The 19219-nt window shown below is 31.1% G+C and overlaps 2 protein-coding genes across 9 annotated transcripts in view; both read left to right on the forward strand.

Annotated features, from left to right (window-relative positions):
- The window catches only part of LOC148619292 (ras-GEF domain-containing family member 1B-like), a 39475-nt gene extending 33829 nt beyond the window's left edge, over positions 1-5646 (forward strand). For all 3 annotated transcript variants that reach the window (XM_088579005.1, XM_088579007.1, XM_088579006.1), the window contains 9 exons: positions 310-375; positions 792-860; positions 1233-1328; positions 1573-1716; positions 1929-2063; positions 2290-2357; positions 2675-2826; positions 3023-3095; positions 3619-5646. In XM_088579005.1, coding sequence (XP_088435131.1) covers positions 310-375; positions 792-860; positions 1233-1328; positions 1573-1716; positions 1929-2063; positions 2290-2357; positions 2675-2826; positions 3023-3095; positions 3619-3640 — 825 coding nt within the window. In that variant the 3' untranslated portion in view covers positions 3641-5646. The remainder of the gene's footprint in view (positions 1-309; positions 376-791; positions 861-1232; positions 1329-1572; positions 1717-1928; positions 2064-2289; positions 2358-2674; positions 2827-3022; positions 3096-3618) is intronic.
- Positions 5647-8264: 2618 nt separating this feature from the next.
- Positions 8265-19219, forward strand: part of LOC148619293 (dynein axonemal heavy chain 3-like) — a 53576-nt gene continuing 42621 nt past the window's right edge. For 5 of the 6 annotated variants that reach the window (XM_088579008.1, XM_088579009.1, XM_088579010.1 and 2 more), the window contains exons 1-12: positions 8265-8468; positions 12307-12405; positions 12593-12776; positions 13040-13102; positions 13650-13701; positions 14447-14624; positions 15728-15917; positions 16184-16259; positions 16578-16697; positions 17312-17437; positions 17866-18061; positions 18514-18693. In XM_088579008.1, the coding sequence (XP_088435134.1) occupies positions 8448-8468; positions 12307-12405; positions 12593-12776; positions 13040-13102; positions 13650-13701; positions 14447-14624; positions 15728-15917; positions 16184-16259; positions 16578-16697; positions 17312-17437; positions 17866-18061; positions 18514-18693 (1485 nt within the window). In that variant the 5' untranslated portion in view covers positions 8265-8447. The remainder of the gene's footprint in view (positions 8469-12306; positions 12406-12592; positions 12777-13039; positions 13103-13649; positions 13702-14446; positions 14625-15727; positions 15918-16183; positions 16260-16577; positions 16698-17311; positions 17438-17865; positions 18062-18513; positions 18694-19219) is intronic. The other variant, XM_088579012.1, reaches the window with a different exon arrangement.

The following is a 19219-nucleotide window of genomic DNA, read 5'->3' on the forward strand; positions in this document are numbered from 1 at the left end:
ATCTGTTGTTTTTTTATAACCACCACACTTAGTGGCGAGGTATTATTTGATACCTTCCGAAAAGTTGCATGCCCATCAGTCTGTCCATCATTGGTTTCCAGATGATAACTTGAGTACATGTATGGATTGATGCATTTTTTTAAAAACTTTGCACAGTTGTTAAGTACCATAAAATAATGTTCAAGTTCAATTCTGAAAGTAGTTTTTGAGTTAATCCATTTTGAACATTTTGCCATCCTCCTTTTCCTCCATTTTGTGGTAGAGTAACACTAAATGTTTCATTAATGCTCTATTTCTTTTTTTTTTCAGACTGACATTACAGAAATTTGTCCCAGTCCTCTGGAGTGTGCTCAACAGCTTACACATATTGAACTGGTAAGAATTATAACCATTTAAAAATACTGAGAAGAAAATCATAGAAGACAGAAAGTAATACTTATATTTTGAATGATAAATTCAGGAAAGTTTCTATTAAATTGTGATATAAAGCTGTATTAAGATTTCAGTTCCAAAACTATTCTAAGGATTACTGTGAAAGTGTTATTGCTTGTCGAGTACTAATTTTCATGGCTTTCATTGGGTGGGGGAAATCTGATCCCAGTGAAAAGAAAATTTCCCATTCATTTGTATGACAGTATTGTCAAATCCACAAATTTAAGAATCTACTAACTGACAGTTTTCCCCTAAACCATGAAAATTGATACCCACAAATAAAAGTACATTCACAGTTTTTTTTCTTATATATTTAAACATTCTTTTTATTTTATTTTAAAATTGCTTTTTTTCTGCAGGAGAGGTTAGGTCAGATTGGTCCGGAAGAATTTGTCCAAGCCTTTGCTAAAGAAAATGTTGGAACAGAGGTAAATTTCTTCATAGTTAATAAGGGATCAACAAACTTTGAGTCGAAGTTAACAACAAATTGAAATTTATTTTTGTGATATGATAATTTTTAATAATTTATTTGTAGATGTGCAAGACCAGTGTTTTATAAAAGAAAATAAAATACAAAGAAACAGCAGTCTGAGAATTAATGCCCCTCCCCCTAGTTTAATATTGACAAGAACCAAACAGTATGGTAATGAAAGTAAATGCCCCCATAAAAATTGGGTGATATTTTTTGAAACTTTTCTGACACTGTCATACAATTTTACTCAAGGTAAATCATTGTTCAATAATTCAAATGCTGAAAATTTAAATTTTAAGTGTACACGTAATAATTGTCTTTTTTCCAGACTTCTTTCAAAGACATGAAGAAAACCTCCAATTTAGAGGCCTATGTTCAATGGTTTAACAGACTAAGTTATCTAGTCACAACCGAGATTTGTTCAGTAAGTGGAATTCTCTAATAACAATACTGTTAATTTTACAAGAAAGGAATCAATTTGTTTAAATATTGAGAATAAACTGCTTAGAATCACCATTTAAACATCAGAGATCTTTTAAATCTGTTCTTTGTGCTTTATGATATCTGCATTAATTTTTCTACACAAGGCGGTGCTTTATCAGTTCTTACTGTTAAAAAGAATTTGTCTGTACAAGAATGTTTCATAAGAGTTTTCTCTTTTTTTTTAGCATTTGAAGAAGAAGAATCGTGTGAAAGTGATAGAATATTTCCTGGATGTTGGTAAAGAATGTATCAACATTGGAAACTTCAACTCACTGATAGCAATCATTGCTGGTTTAAACATGAGCCAAGTATCAAGGTTGAAGAAAACGGTAAGTTCAATTAATGATCAAAACAGTAATCCATCGCTGAAGCAATCAAGATTCCTTATCATTAGATGTAAAATCAGTTCTGGTAAATATTTGAATAAAACAGTATTATTTCATTCCAAATGGCATTAGCAAGACTTCAATATTTTGTGATCTAAGGAGGATAACTCTGTTTGTTGATTCCAAACTATAATATTTATAATATTTATTTACAGTGGGCCAAGGTCAATACAACAAAGTTTGAGATTTTAGAACACCAGATGGACCCATCAAACAACTTTGGAAGTTACAGATCTTGTTTGAAAGCTGCTCAATGGAGGTCAGAAGGTGCAAGCAATGAAAGGGAGAAGGTATGACATCTGACAAGTTTGTTATGACTCCAATCGATGGGGACACAAAAACATTAAAAATATTGTTAGAAAAAATGCTTAGATGAAAATTGGTTAATCAAAGCATAAAAGTGAGTAAATATTATTACAATTAATTCTGATCCCTAAAAAATATCCAAAGTGGGTTATTAATTGGATGAATATGGTATTGCCAATTATTATTTCCCCATTTATTTTATTTTTTCAGATAGTCATTCCATTTTTTAGTTTGTTTGTGAAGGACCTATACTTCTTAAATGAAGGTCGCTCGAGCAAGTAAGTTTACTTTGATACTTAAGATAGTTTGATAACTAAGTTAAATGATTCCTTAATCATCTTTATGTTAATGATGTTAAATGATTCCTTAGTCATCTTTATGTTAATGATGTTAAATGATTCCTTAGTCATCTTTATGTTAATGATGTTAAATGATTCCTTAGTCATCTTAAATTAACCAACTACTTCCTTTATCTTATTGCATATTTACCAGGATATAATACTTGCTGAAACTTTATAACTTTAAATAAACACATATGTGGAAAACTTGGTGTTTTTACCAAATAGTATTTCTTATATGATCATATTATTATCAGGTTGGAGAATGGGAACATTAATTTTGAGAAGTTTTGGCAGCTAGCCAAACAGATTTCTGAATTAGTCACATGGCAACAGGTCCAGTGTCCTTTTGAGAAGAAGTCTGGTGTTGTCCATTACATTTTAACAAATCCAGTATTCTCTGAATCAAGTAAGTTCATATACTGCTGACTTATAAGCTACAATGACTTTATAGGAAGGTTAAAGTATTTAAAAAATATAATGAAATAAATTTTAGCTTTGTTTATCTTGCTAGTATGACTTCATGTTATAAAATAGAGAAATTGTACAAATTTTCTTTTGAATTAATGATTGCAGGAATATAGATATTTCTCTTTTTTGTGTAGATTTAAGTCTAGCATCCTTTGAGTGTGAAGCTCCAGTCACAAAAATGGAAAAAGAAAGACACAAAGAACTGAAGTAAGTTGTTTAATGGCTGATGAATAGTAATGTGGTCAAGGGGAGTTAATAATTTCTTTTCCCCCGGACTTGACTTTTTATGAGCAACTCGGCAGGCGTTTCTAGAAAAGCAGAGGATGCTTACTACCGGTGCACCTGGTCCATGCTCCCAGTTTTTAGTGGAGTCCGAGTTGCTCATTTACTTTTGTTACTTTGTATGTATGATTTTAGTTACTTTATGTTCTTTGTTGTGAATGTCTGTTTTCCATGTCTGGTCTTTTTCCCTGGATTACATTCTTTTGATTACTGCTATAACCTTGGTTCCCTTGATTACTCTTTTCCAATAATCATACAATAATATACCTTTTGTTTAACGACCAATGCTGACGAACTTCTTCATATATACCACCTCTCTTGAAAAAAATGCAAATTGACAGAAATGATTTACCAATGATTTTAAATAAAGGATGGGTGACATGAAATTGTGTAAATTGCAGCAGTTTTAGTTAGTATAAATCTTTAAATTGGTTTGGTTTTTTTTTAGGTCAAAAGTTGGTGTTTCTTGACAGAATTGACAGGAAAATGTAAATAGAATGGTACCCCTTGCCAAGTATTGATTGAGGAGAGCTGTGCCTTGTAATGATCAGTACCAGAAAATGGACTTTAAACTGGTTTATGATGTGAACAATTCTACAAGGTTTAGTTCGAGCCGTAAAATCAGACAAAACAATGTTGACATTCCAGTCATGACTTGTCATATGCTTGTCATGTGACTGAACCTAGTGCTATATTTTGTCTAGTGCAATGTTTTTCATTTCATTTTTCTTATTCACATTTTACATGACAACGAAATATGCAGGACATACATATTTTTATAGATTTTATTAATTAGGAAATAGATTATCATATCTTTGTTGAATTGGTGATTAAATATTAATTTTATTTCAACTACCAGTACATTTGATTGGGTCTAAACTCTTGGGTATTGTAATCCTTAGTAAAGTATTTTTTTCATTTTTTCTTTGGATATATTATAATATGATATAGAGAAATTATTGGATAGAATCATCTTTGCACCTGCTATTTAAGAAATAAACCTCTCGTTTAAGAATAATGCATTCCAGTTATTCCTTCATAGAATTCATATTTCATGAACATTGTAAAGACTATAAAAATGGCATTAAATTATGAAAGTGGTTTGTCAGTCAACTGTAGGTTGTATTGTGTATCAGAGTGACCAAGCTAGACAATTTCTTATTGTTTTGATGTCTCAAAATTCAAATTGTTTGTTTTTGATATTTAAAAGAATGGACTATTCTGTTCTGCTTGTTCGATTTTATTAATTCTATTTGAGCTTCTAGTATGATTTGTTATTGTGTTGAAAGTCTGTTATTGTTTTAACCCTGTCTGTTAGTCACATATCAGTGTATTACCAATAGATATATATGATTTTTTTTAATACCAAGGGTAATTTCAGTGGTTCTAATTCACTTTCAAGTTTGGAGCATCCTGGACCTTTCCAAGTGTCAAATCAATGGTCCAGGACCCTTAATGGAATTTTAGAAGTCCTAGGTCAGAAATATAGGGTATCAGACCACCACTAATTTGAACCTCTGAATTTTATACAGAGTTGACTTGACTGTAAAGAGAAGGCACTTACTCAATTTATGTTATCAAAACTTAATTTATTATAATACTCAAGTAGATATATTTCTTTTATGTCTCAGCCATAGTAAATGTTTATGGTAGTGATTACAGATTTATCTTATGAAGTATTGAAACATTTTTGTATACACTTCTTTACGTGATGTATTAATGTTTTGGTTTTTAATAAATTTCAACTAATTTTCTTAATATATTAAATGTATTAATTTGGCATTCAATTGAGTTTTTAATGAAATTGTCATTAATAAATAAGTTGCAAACTTTATTCATTTTTTTTAACTGAAACTGTATTTGATTTGTTTAATGAGTTTTTTTTTAATTCCTCCACACTTGTTATTTTAAAGAAAACATTGTAATAAATCTTCACTTGTTCATTCATACCATTCTATCATATCTTTGTTTTCATCCTTCAGCCAGGATCTATTTACTGTTTAAACATAGCAATCATTTCTACATTTCTCATTTGTTTGAACTGCTAGTTCATAATCAACTTGGTGTAAAATTGTGAAGACTTCTTAGTTATAAGTACAGATAAAAGAGTTAATATGAAAGATCTCTAATTTAAATTAAAAAATGATGCAAAATGGATATTTACTCAATAAGTAATTTATATGTTCTTCATTTTTTTTCATTTGGCATTTACAGATTTTTTTGCTAATAGAATTTTTTTTAATTCCCATCCTCCATGTATTTGAAGTTTTGGCAACATCTCACTGAATCTTACTTTTTCCTGATTACAGTTTTGTATGAGGTTGATTTTGACAAGTCAGTTCAGTTGTTACCATGGTTACATCTTATTGTTATAGCTGAAGGTTGAGATTTGTTATACCTACTCTGTAAATATTTTGCTATCAATGATTTATATGGACTTGTTGAATCTCTCAATGAATAAAACATTGAAGAAATATTTTAGTTTTATTTTCTTGCTTGCAGCTTATTTCCTTTGAGTGCCAAGAATCATCATTTTGGTTACAGTACCAGTTTTGTCACTTTCTTCTGAATCTTGACTGAAAGTATTTACTATATTGGATTTAGGTTATACACTGGTTCATATGTTGCATTTTACTATGTTCATCCTTTGTTCCACTAAAGAATAAATCCATGTTAAGAAATTCAGAAGTATGCTTTGTGATATGTCCTCTTTTCTTTCCTTTACATAGTCTAATTTCATTTTTTAATTTTATGCACTCACTGTAAAAAAAATGTGGTTGTATGATGTCATAGCTTTGTCATTGTGGACCATAGACATTAAGCGGCTGCACAATAACTTGGTTATAAATGTATAGATCTCTGTAAAATCGTATCACTAGGTTCCATACCACAAAATTCAAGTTGGGATTGATTTTGGTTTTCTTTTTTTATCTTTGGGAAAAAATCTGTTTTCTGCACAGTAACTTAAGTGGAATGGTGCTCTATGATATTGTACTACACTGTTTCATATCAAAAAAGAAAGGCTATATTTGACATAGTAGTAATAAAAGTTATTGACCCTTTGGAACTGGATTAAGACGAATTGAACGAAGACTAAAAAATCATATGGTGCTTACAAGATACACTGCCAGATGAATCGATAAATCAACATATTTTTTTTTTATTTCCCACCTGTGGGGTATATAGTGACAGGATGTCTGTCCCTCCTTTTGTTACACAGGGGACCCATCTCTTATCTGTTACTCTTATACCACTGAATGGATTGAATAAAACTCCCATTGTGCACCTTTTATTTTAGATTTTGATTCAAATCAAAATGGAGGTTAAAATGTGCATGTTATCAAATGGGGGAGTGGGCATATCCAAATAGTGAGTATTGCTCAGTTCTTCTGGTTTCATATTCTGCCCAATAATTAAAGTGGATGGAGCTCTTTGAACTTGTACCATAAGTTTAAATATCACAAATTTTGAGCTGGGATTTAAAGTTGGCATTGTGGCCTTAATTGTTTAGAAATCAATGGTGAAAATGGATTCAAACACAAACATATTTCAGGTTTATAGAGAATATCTTTAGTAAAAGTAGATGGATCTCTATGAGATTTAAGTATTAAGTAGCTGTCTAATAATTAATTTTAAAGTTCTTTGACCATTTTCGTTTTTTATGCTGTGTTATACACTGTATTACAGTCCAAACTAAACTTGAATGTTGTGTCCATACTGCAGAGGGGCTCTCTGCAGTTGTATCAATCTGTGCTCTGCAAAGTATTTTAATAGGGGTTTGTGAAAGATCAGAACATAGTCATGACTGATAACGTATTATGAACTTGACGGTTTGAACAATAAACCTATTTTTTTTTTTTAAATTCTAGTGTATGGTGAATCCCTTGGAATTGTCCTTCATTCAAGTGTTAAAAGAGAAAACTGTGACTGCCTTGTCAAATAACAGCTAGAATATATATAAATTAGACCTAGACAGGTTTTGAAACACAAAGAGTAATTTACAACCAAATCATATTTCAGTTTTAGCAACTATCCAGTTTTTAAACAGGCCTGATGTTATACAAAAAATTTCAAAATATGAATTCAAATTTTCTCAGTAAAGAAAACAGCTCAAATATTTCTGAATTTATAGATATTGGTGAAAGCAAAGTCTGTTTACCAATAATGGCAAAAGAATAATCTGTTTCCAGAGTGGCATCATGGCTGTAGCTGGTCATTAATTTCTAGCAATGCAAGCCCTATCTGAAAGGATATAGGGGTCTGACTTGCCTCATTTAGTGGCATGAACATTCATTTGTAGCACTTTCCTGCATGTTAAAAAAAACAAAACTTTCTAGATATTTTCAGTAGTCATCTATTAATTAAGATGGTTCATGGTTTCAAATCTGGAACACCATAGTTCTCGAGGTCGATAGGTATATGTAATTAAAAAAAATTTGCTGTTCATGGGTTTCAAAGAGTTGACATATCTGTTTATGTTTTATTAGAGGACAAAATCCAAATAAAGTAATCCATACTAAATTAACCTTAGAACTTTCAATCATCATGAGAGGAAATGAATAAAATAAATCACTTACAAATATGTAGGGATATGAAAACCCACACTGAGTAGATTAATACAAAATGACAAATGAGTATCAGCTGGAGTATAGTAGAAAACAAATTTCTAGTATCAGGATGCCACATGATTTGACTAGGAGTCAGATTTTGTTCACATCTTGATAACAATGTTGACATTAAAAAAACAGCCGCTTTTTTTTTTTATTTTACTAAACAGCCGTAGTTTTTTTTCTACTTCTACTTGTTCTAGCTTCCTACCAGTTCTCAGCAGTTGCATCATTCTTAGTCCTTACTTTAATTAACGTTACTCACTGAGTCACTCTGTGAAAAATTAAAAGTATGAAAATAATATATGTTGAACATAGGTTCGAGCGATAATCAAAAGAATGTATTCGTCGAAGTAATATTTTTTTTTTATTTGAATTTTCCGCCTTATAACTTTTCAAGCACCTGCATAAATTGACGTCTCGTTGGCGTTTTTAAATTTGATTAACCAATCAAATTGTACAATTTTCCTAGCAACAAATATCCCGGATGCTGCTTATGAAAATGGCGGACAGAGAAACATAACATAGCAAGTGTCGAAATGTGTTATTTTCATCCGTAGAAGAGATATTTGCAAACCTATCTCATTGGCATATAAGGACGAGCCAGGAACACCGTCTTTGATAACGCTTTACTGTATTTGCCTGTGATCATTAGGCGTACAGATACATAATGGCACTCGAAAGAGCGAAGGTAAACAAAATCACGACCCACATATTTCAAATCAGTGTTATGTTTGTATAATATGACACTGATTTTTCTTTTAAAACAAATAATTTTCACGGTGTTTAATTTAATTATTTAATGTCAACATATTAGACTTGCTATGTAATATTAATAACATTTTAGGTTGTTATCTTGTGTCCTTCAAAGACCTGACAGGGCAAGAAATATTATTGTACTTGGATTTTCTCCAAAATGAATAAGAATAAGACAGGTCAGACCTGAAATGCTTTTGACAGAAATCCTTTAGAAACTACATTGATCTGACAGGTCTTTCTCCCTTCACTTCTTTGGCCAATTGCATCAACAGAATTGAAATGGTACAGAGAAGAACTGCAACGTGTTACAAACAACCACCAAAACAAGGAAATTAGGCTTATATGATGTACAGTACCACACAAGAAAAAGATGCCGTTAGTCATGAAGGACTTTTAACATTGTCACAATTTGTCTAATACCACCTAGATGACTAATATGAAACATGAATCCCTTCAGCTTCAAATGATGATAGGAAAATTTCATTGTTCCTCCAACAATCAGGGACTCAGAGGATCTTCCTGCAGTTGTTTTGTCAGCATTGTCAGTTAAGGCATTGAAAGCCTCTCTGGCAAAGCCGAACTAAATTATCATTGAAAGGGGGTGTCATGTGTACTAAATCATTGCAGTATAATCAATGTGTTGACCGGGGCCATTATTTCGCTGAAGCAGACAAAGCGAATTCTCATACCTTGATTACATCATACATGAGAAAATATATTCACTCTTTTGGACATCATTTGAGGAAAATGATGTATTTCCCTGTTGTTTACACAATGGATTCTCATTCAACTGAAAGATCAATGACATCACAATGTAAAATTACATTTGTTGCTTTGAAATGTTATTTGGAGGTGAATTTGGTGTTGTTCAGAGAACAGTTACAAGTGTGACTTTATGTACTGATGTCCAATAAAAAAACTTCCATTGTTTTTCTGCTATATTGGATAGGAAAGGATTTATTAGTTTGAGTGGAAAACAGAAGAAAGTTCAGGAACTTTATACATGTTTCTAAGGAATTGTACTGTTTCAAAGTAGTTTCCAGGATAAATCTAGAGGGAAAAATTGGCAAAAACTTCTTGTTTGTGTTCACTTCTCCCATTTGGCAAGAAGTAGTTTTTGTAATAGATTAACGGTACAAAGACAAAAAATATCAATATTGTTATTTTTCAACAGAATTTACTGAAACTTCTCCTTGTCATCAAATTTATTCAATGTCTAGATTAAGCCCTGTTTTTTCCAATATTTTCAGCTCCACTCTAAAAACTAGTTAGAATTTCCTCTGACCCTGCAACCCTCCTCTTTTTTATTTGGATATTGATATCTCAGGTTGGAGCTTGTTACTTTTGGAAGGGAAAGGAGCAGAAACAATTTTTAAAACCAGAATCTAACAGAATATTTCAAAATTCTGCTGAAAAATTACGTGTCTGCTACCCTTCCTTTCCAAAAGTAACAAGCTCCGCCTACTTTCTATTATGGTTCAAAATGTCAACAAAACATGGAAAATGAACAAAACTTCAATAAAAATGTAATTTTTGTAGCAAATTTGGTATAGGCATACAGGAAAATGATTCCAAAATCAAACTAGGTAGGTATGACATACACAATTTCAACTTTGAAAGTCGTTACAAGCGGTTGAAGAGTGGTACTCCGCGGTACCGCTGAATCTCCAACTTTTTGTATGGCACACAGTTCTGACCCCAACCCAACATATCAATATCCAAATAAAAAAAAAGGAAGGTTGTAGGGTCAGAGGAAATTCAGAATATCTAATAACTTGGTTCAATGTGACTGCAATAACTTTGAGAGGATCTATTGAAAACGAGCGTGAAAACGTGTGGAACCAGAGTTGTTACTTTTGGACCTAAACAGTTGTAGACATATTTTTTAGGATTGATATCTAATAGAATTTTTCATAAAATCAGGGGGAAATTCCTGTTACATATTTCTGCTTCAGGAAAATTATCCTTAAATCGTAATATATGAAGGGACAGTATGTCAGGTTTATGGTTTTCATGATACAAACAGAAAGTGCATCAGAAATTCAGAATTAATTAGAGCACTACAGTTTAGCAAGATGCCAACTGAATGGCACATCATTCTGAGCCTAATTTTACAAGGTTAACTTTATAAAAATAACCTTGCAACATCTGCTGCTGTTCTACATATAATTAGCTTGACAATCTTTTGGTATTTTGCTACTAGCCCAAATTGATCATTAAGTAATAACATGAGACAGATCATTTAAGACCAAAGTACATGTACTGTAAATGTCAGTTAAACTTCTGCTTGTTTCTTTTGATATTTTATTGCTCCCTCAGATATCTTTCATGCTTGGAGTTGTGCATGGGAGTTACAAATGATTTTAAAAAGATGAATCATTTGAAATTGATTTAGTTCATGAAATTTAATCTTGTTAGCTTTTTAAAAAAAAGTGCGGACTTTTTTTTAACCTTTACCTGCAAAGAAGGTGTATATGCGATAAGGTAATAAGTCCTTAATTTCTTTTCACAAATAGGTACCTTTCTTCTATCAGTTACTCCTTCTTCACCAAAGAATGGAATTTAATGAAACTTTCATCTGTTTTTTTTTTTTAATTACGATAGACCCATCTATAAATTTCAAACCCCTGGCTGTGATTGTTATTTTATGAAATGACAGTTGATTGAATTGAAACTGCTGGTATATTTCCAGATCCCTTGTCACAACCCAAAATGTGCTTTGCATTTGTATTCATTGATAACATAAATTCTTTTTGTTAAAATATATAAACTACCATTTACAACTGTCAAGTAGGGTGCCTACAAAGGAAAAGGTTAAAAGGAGTTAAATGAATAGGAATTTAGGTTGGAAACAACTTGTATAAAAAGAGCTTAATATTTGCACTTTATTAATAAATATTGATGTTTGTTTATCTTTTTAAATGTAAATGGAAAACCTTTTTTATACCCACCCCATGTTCCTCAGTTCCGGTTCCCTGTCACCCAAGACAAGGGAAAGCGAAAAGTTTGTGCAAATTTACCCTTAGAAACTGACTAACAAGAAGATGAAGCTTAGTAAGAAAACTTTCTATAATTAACTCTTTTCCTCTACTTGCAGTCTGGGCCCTTAATCAAGTAAATGTAGGCACTTACAGGTAGGGCCCACACCATTTTTGCGAATGTGCAAGAGTGATGGAACAATGCAAATACATTGTAATTCCAGTTGGTTCTAGCCATGCTACAAGTGAATTATTGTGGCATTATTTGAGTTGCATAATGATATTCAAAGTCAAACACAGACGCCAAAAACCATATTATATCAATCACAAAGAAGTAATAGATCTAGATGCAAGAAAATTGTAGGAAACTAAGAATTTATTCTTCGCAAGTACATTACAGACTGCAGCTTTCATTTTTTACCTGAGAAAACAAACAGGTTGCAAAATGATAAAACAGAACAAAATAAATGCATTTGATTCTACAGTATCTTATCTGAAGTAACAAAACACAATTTAATGTTAACTGGTAAGCATATATGCATAGGTTATAAAGTAATGACTTAGATTCCTTTGTCCTATGAAGTTCTTATTATATAGTACTTAATTAAGATTGGCTACACAACACTTTTTTAAGTCAGAGGTGTAGATAAATTTTATTATTATGGTTAAGTCCAACTACTGGTAGTATTTAAAGGATAATTTGAAGATCATGTAAAGTCTAACCATTAATGTGTTTAATCACATTGTATAATTTTCTTTGAAAATTAATGTTTCTGTGTTATATTTCCACAGTATGTTGAAACTCCAGTACAGAGTTGCAGCAAGACAAGGGGTCTTCCAGGATTACCTCCCCTTCCAACACATTCTAAAGAACAATCTGATTTGTACAAGGTAAACACAATATGAATTAACCAGCTTGATTGGTCACAATTATTTGTTAAGATTCTGTTTATTTTCTATTGTATAAAGAAGCCCCACTTTTGTAAACTTATTTGATAAGAACTTAATAAATTTTTGCAATATAAATAACTTATAATTTGCCATTTGTTGTGTAAAATTATAGATGTTGTCTTTTTAGATTGTTCTCCGAAACAGTGAACATCCTCCTATAATGAAAGGTACATCATGGACTCTTGCTGCACCATTCAAAGAAGAGAGACACCACCGTACACCTAGTGAATCAATTGGAAATAATTTTACACCATCTGCCAGTGATTTAAAGATGAAAGACATACCAAAAATGCAAAGACAGAAAACTAAATGTAATTATTCACTTGTGACTTCATTTTGGAATCTTTATAATTCAATTTTGTAATTTTGCGCATGAAATAAATTTCTGCAGTTACAAATTTAATTAAGTTTCAAAATAAAAACTAGTAATTATAGTAGTTGCTTACAATATACCATGACATTTTTTGTTAAACATATACTGTACATTACAAATAGACAACTTGAGCTTTATACCAATATATACATGTTCCCTCTTTTTTAACTTTTTTTTTTATTACACTGCATGGAATTTCAGATTTAGTAGATCAGTTTAACTCTGGTCTTTTGACAAAGAGAGAGTTACCGCCTATAGATGAGGGTAAATTAAAGCAATGTTTATGTTGAGTGATGTAGAGGCTATGATTTATTTTGAGTGTTGCACAAGAATGTAGTTTATAATTAATTTTGATGAAATTTTGTTCTCCAGAGCAATATTTATTGACAGAAACATGCCATTTGAATATGTTTTTAGGACAGTTTTAGTTGCTTAATAGTAAAAAAAGGTGATGGTAGTAGCTAGTTTGTTGTGTGATATGTTGTTTATTTTACAGACTATGAACATTCATCTTTTTAATTTTCTGCTTTAGAGCCTATTGTGTATACAATATTTTATAAATTTTACAGTGAAATGATAAAATGGAAGATTAGTAGAATTACTATAAGCATTGTATAATTTGTAAGAATTTTAGATGTAATTGTTTTTATTATTCACACATTCGCAAAAAAAAGGAGGAGTTGAAATATTCTGCTTTTTATGTTTCCTCAATGTATTAGTCAAAAGTCACTTTAATTGTTATAGATAGAGGCATGGACTTGATCTGATCTAGTAACTTCTTTGATTTAATTATTTGAATTTATTCTTTCAGTGGTTGGCAAGAAAAGTCCTAGGAAATCAAAAAGTCCAACTTTTGCAAATGGGTAAGTCAGTTATTGGAGATCTTTAATATCACAGTTATGATAAATACATTGAATATTCATATTAGCAATACATCATAATAGTCGATTTTCCTAAGGCATTTGGTCCAACAACCTAACAAAATCTGCTAGACTGAACAATTATCTGCCGGAGCGAAATCATTTCTCTGATCCAATTTAAATTTGCCTCAATTCGGACACTATCTTTAAACTGGAAGTTGCAGTTGAGGCGTGTCTATTAAAAAAAACGTACCAGACATCTGGTGCAGAAATCACACAAATTTTACTGGACCGGTGGCTAAAAGTACTGGTCATGTCCGACGAATTTCACCATGACTGAGAGACCTTACATTGATTAGCCAGTCCTACAACAAATCATGTCATGGCTGTTTTCAATTGTTTTGTCTTTCAAGATAGGCTTTCTAAATGTAGCATGTGAGTTGACAACTTTTAAGATGATGTGTCACATACCAGAGGTGGTGTCTCTCAACCTTTGGGTGAAATTATGCATGGTTTTGCCTTTTTTTATTTAATGAAACATGTGATATCCTGCTGTTTTTTGTTTTGTTTTTTGTTTTGGTAAATCAAAAGTAAGCTTTTGATTTTTTTAATAATGATAGACCACACAAGACAATGTTGCATGTTCCATGTTCAGTGAATTTTGACATTTAACTTTGCAATAAAACAATATTGTAACATAAAAGTTTCAAAGCATGATGAAAACACAACTATATTGTAATTTTTACAGGGCCACTAATGGTGTGAATGGAGTTAATGGTATGAATGGTCATAATGTTTTACCTGATATAAGTACAGACATACCACCAAGTAGACCTTTTACACCTAGTGAACAGATGGATATTATGAGGGCATTTGAAGACCATGAACTATCTGAAACTGGAGAACCTTCAAACCGAGATGAAGAGGTTTGAGTATAGTTTAAATTTGTTTTTGGTTCCTGGAATATGTGATTTGTTGACACACCAAAGAGTCATATTTCTTCAATATTTTTCCTTTGAAAATTATTATCTACAATGAAAAGGAAAAAATTAAGAACTATTACTGTAAAGTGTACAATATTAAAAGGGTTAAAATTTGTATTCTAACAAAACTACATACAATTTTTTATGACAGAATACATACACATGCAGTGTCCAATCTAGAGCATGCCATTTTGGGATTCCAACCATTTTTGTCATTCTGGTGCAATGGAAATTGTAACCTGGTCCAAATTGGATGTATTGAATTTTCAACTTTTGAAGTTGTCCATTTCATGATTACCAGAAATAGGTCGCATAGTGCATTGGATTTTAGATAACCATTGAGTCTGAGTCAGTATTGCACTTGAAGACATGTCATTTTCTATTTTCCCTCCTTCTAAGTCAACCAAACGCTTTGAGTATAGTTCTGAAATAAAAGAGAAATTATCTTCATATTACTGACCGTGAGGGAGAAGCGAGTAAAGGCCATGAATACTGAAAAGAACCCTGAAGGAAATATTGACAGTATAATTGAAATCTGATAGGTGTTGGAAATTTGTCAATCGTACCTGTCAGCAAGTTTTGTCAGAGACACAGCCATCACTGGCATCTATTTTCATCTATGGTTGGTGACTATCAAATATAAATTCATATTTGATAGTCACGACCATTGATATATACCAGTGCCTGTGACAGCCATGTCCAAATTAAATTTCTTCAAAATATCTGTTAGTTATCTTGTTATTTATTACCACCAATTAAATTATGTTTTTGTAGACAGCTTTTATGATATAGGTTATTTTGGATAGATCTAATTTCTTTTCATAGATTGAACACTGCATATATATATTAACTTATTTTATATGGAAAGAAATACAAGTTTTTATCTTTCCACTACAAATGTAGTAGATTTCGTACATGAAAAGATGAAATAGATTTGAAAAAATTGAAGTTTTTTTTTCATATTCACTAAATGATATAAAACCGTATGATTTATTATTGGTACAGACAGAGAACAATAATTAACAACATGTAATTTAATTTTGTAGAGATATTACTACTACATACAAAAGGGTGTAAAGAGGCAGATGTTGGCTCCTGCAAACCCAGACACAATGAAGAAAATTAAATCTCTAGTCCCTCAGCCTTTACTCTCTAGTACAGCTTTGTCTCCTATGGTGGAGAATCTTTCTGATGAAATACAGAATGATTATGAATTTAGTTTAAGGAAAGCTATTGGTAAGAAGTTTGAATAATATCTCAAAGCAGACAAATATTTGACTTAACTCATATGCTTGTCATTTTTATTTGAAAAATTGCAGCAACCCCACCCTTTGCGTTATGCATGTGATTTTAAACTCTATGTTGATTTCTTAAATAATAATTCAGTAAAGTTTTGCCTTTGTTGTAGACATTGTAAATGATAAATGAAATATGTTGTCTTTGGTTACCACAGGATTCTCCTTGTACACAAAAAAATAATGACTTTTTATTAATTGTTTTAGTTGACTACATTTTGAAAGACCCAACTGAGAAAGACAGATTACATATAGCATGGACACCTAAACCTTTTCCTCACAGGTAACATTTGAATACTATTATAACTATTTTGTACTAAAGTGTAATAAAAACTACGATTTTGTAATGTTATATACTTATGTTTAAGTAATTTTAAGAAAGGAAAAAATAACTATTACACAAAAATGTGGTAGTAAGATGAATGATTTTTGAAAAAAAGAGTTTTTACACAACTTAAACCTACCTTTTATTAGCAGAACCATCAGATTTTAGACCTAAATACAACGGAACTGGAATAGAGAGATAATTTTTTTTCAGTTTTTTTATTTGCTACTTTTCTATATTGGATCAAACATTTTATTCTGTTTTATAATTCTTCAGGGTAATTCGTGCTCCTGTTCCATGGCATGACAGCTATAGAAACATGAAAGACTTAAACAAAATACATTTGTTTATTACCAACCCAATCATGTTGCAGCTACAGAATATCTGGTTTGACCGGTAAGTTTTTACCAATGTTTACCAATTGTTATATATAAGCCATGTCACCTTTTACTGTATAATTTTATTTAAAACCTATATTATTATGACATCTGTAAGAATCAAGTGACTGGGATTAAAATTTTGAGAATGAACTATTTTTGGTGATAACCAGAATATTTTTAGTTAAAAATCTGATTAAAATGGGACATTTTCAGCTGGAATGTGACAAATTGTGCAATGAAAATATTTTTATTATTTTCTTCTTTTTTTGTTGATGAGTGTGGAAGAAAACTCCTTTTTGTTTTTTATGGCTTTCCATATTTTTCTTGTGGACTGTATATTCTGAAATAAGAGGGACAAATGTATTGTGTGCAAACAGAGGCCTGGTTGTTTTTAACTTCATTCATTCAAGATATATTTATCCACTGGATAACTTGTATTTGACCCAGAGGATAACTATTGTCCAGCTAGATAAAAAAAATCTTTTTGTTGATCAGTTGTAACTGAGTGTTTAAACGAGGAATAAAATGTGTTTAAGAAAGACTTGTTTAAAATACTTTTGTAATGTTTAAAAAAAAAATCTGATGACTGAGGAGTATTAAAGTGTCAAATGCATAAATTATCTATTACAGGTTCAATGACCTGAGATTCGTGAACCTGAATGAATTAAATGCTGCAGATTTACCATTGTTACCGGCAGAGTTTGAATCTTTGGTGAAGAAACAGTGCTGGGAGGCTCACGAAGTACTCAGGAAAAAGTAATGACTTCCATTTATCTATGTTTCGACAAAAAGTCCTTAACTTTGGTTTTACTTTTCTTTATTTTCTGCTACTTTTTCTGGTCAAGTAAAATGTATTTTTTATTGAAAATCCCTTTTTTATTGTTTTAAGATTTTTAAAGATGTGTGTGATAAGAGATAGGATTATTCTTATGTATATTTTTATGTAGGAGAGCTGATGGATATTACTATTAGTACATTTTTGTATTATCTATTTGAAACTATTCACAAATAATCAATAAGATATTCATATCTAATTTCTTTAAGAGAATTTCTAATTAATTTTCAGTATAAAGTTGGAATTATTATTTTATCTGTGGATTACAACTGAAAAACAGTATTATTTATGAAAGGTTTATAACCATTGAGTAAACATTATATAAAGTATTTATAAATACTATTTTCAGTTGGATACCAAGTTGTGCCAAATTGTTTGTTGACAACAATGAGTTATGGGAACACCTAGTCCCTCCTGAAGATGATGATTCTACAGAACTAGTTGAAGAATTCTTTGCTTGTGTTGCTGCTCTCATGTCCATACAACTCAGGGGCATGGTTATCAATTCTCTGTCAGACTTCCTTCGTTTCTTCCAAACTCACAAGGTATAAACATAAGTTTTAAAGCATTGTGTTCTGAGAGATATCTTATACACCGTTTGACAAGTAAAGTACTTCTCAATGATTTTGATGATATAGCATCTACACCATTTCAATATTTTATACACAAAAAAAACGATAAATTATGTAGGAGTTTAAAAAAGTTTAATAAATAATGCTACCTCTGCAATGTGCCGTATGCTTTAAATTGTTATCAGTTTTTTGTTTTGCTGTCTTGATGTCTACTTTCCAGAAACACATAGCAGTCTCTCTACATTTATAATTTATTTTTTTTACTTTAGTTGTTTGATTTTTGTGAATTCAACACATAGCTTTTGCAATGTAAATTCTTTATCTACTGGAAAATTTTCAGGTTTGCACTGTTACTGCATACCTTCAATTCATTCAATGCAATGTCTTTCTGTGTTTGAGTTTATCATGATTTAATTTAATTGTAGGCAGGGAATGACTTTGAAGAACCATTTGATGAACTGAAATACCTTGAGACTTCCATCATGATAATCAAACTGAAAGTAGAAGAACCCAAAATAGTGTTTGACCCATTGTTTAAAGAAATCAGAGATATTATCCTGAGATGTTTCTCTGAAATTGTTGCCAGTGGTGATGGCCTTACAAGGGTAGGTTTTTAGTTAGGTGATGGTCTTACAAGAGTAGGTTTAGTTATGTGATGGTTTTACAAGAGAAGGCTTTTAGTTCATTTTAACATCTCTAGCATATAAATATGATTTTCTTAAATATGTAAGTAAACAAAATGTGTAATATAGTACAAATTGTTAAAAAAAATTCTATTTAAATATCAGTTCATATAAAATTCAGGCACTGCCAATGATTAAATGATTCATGGCGAAGAAAAACAAACAGAACAAACGATGCTTTTTCGGTCTACATGTGCTATATTTTCACTTAAAAATAGTCCTTTCTGTACTTAGATTTGTATTTTTGAAAAAAAAAACATCAACCAAATCAAACTGAAACAAAAACAGTAACTCTTGCAAAGTGCCAATTTCATAATTTTAAGACCAGTTTTGTGGTCTGTAGCCAGTACTAAATTAGAAATAAAATTGAGTTTAGTGGATTTTTGACATGCATGAATCACCTCCTGTTTGATTTTTTATAAAGACTACTACTTAAACAACCATCAAC

This window comes from Perna viridis, chromosome 4 (assembly GCF_037379345.1).
Source record: "Perna viridis isolate PV_CMFRI_1.1 ecotype Kerala chromosome 4, ASM3737934v1, whole genome shotgun sequence".
In the NCBI taxonomy this organism is placed as follows: Eukaryota; Metazoa; Mollusca; class Bivalvia; order Mytilida; family Mytilidae; genus Perna; species Perna viridis.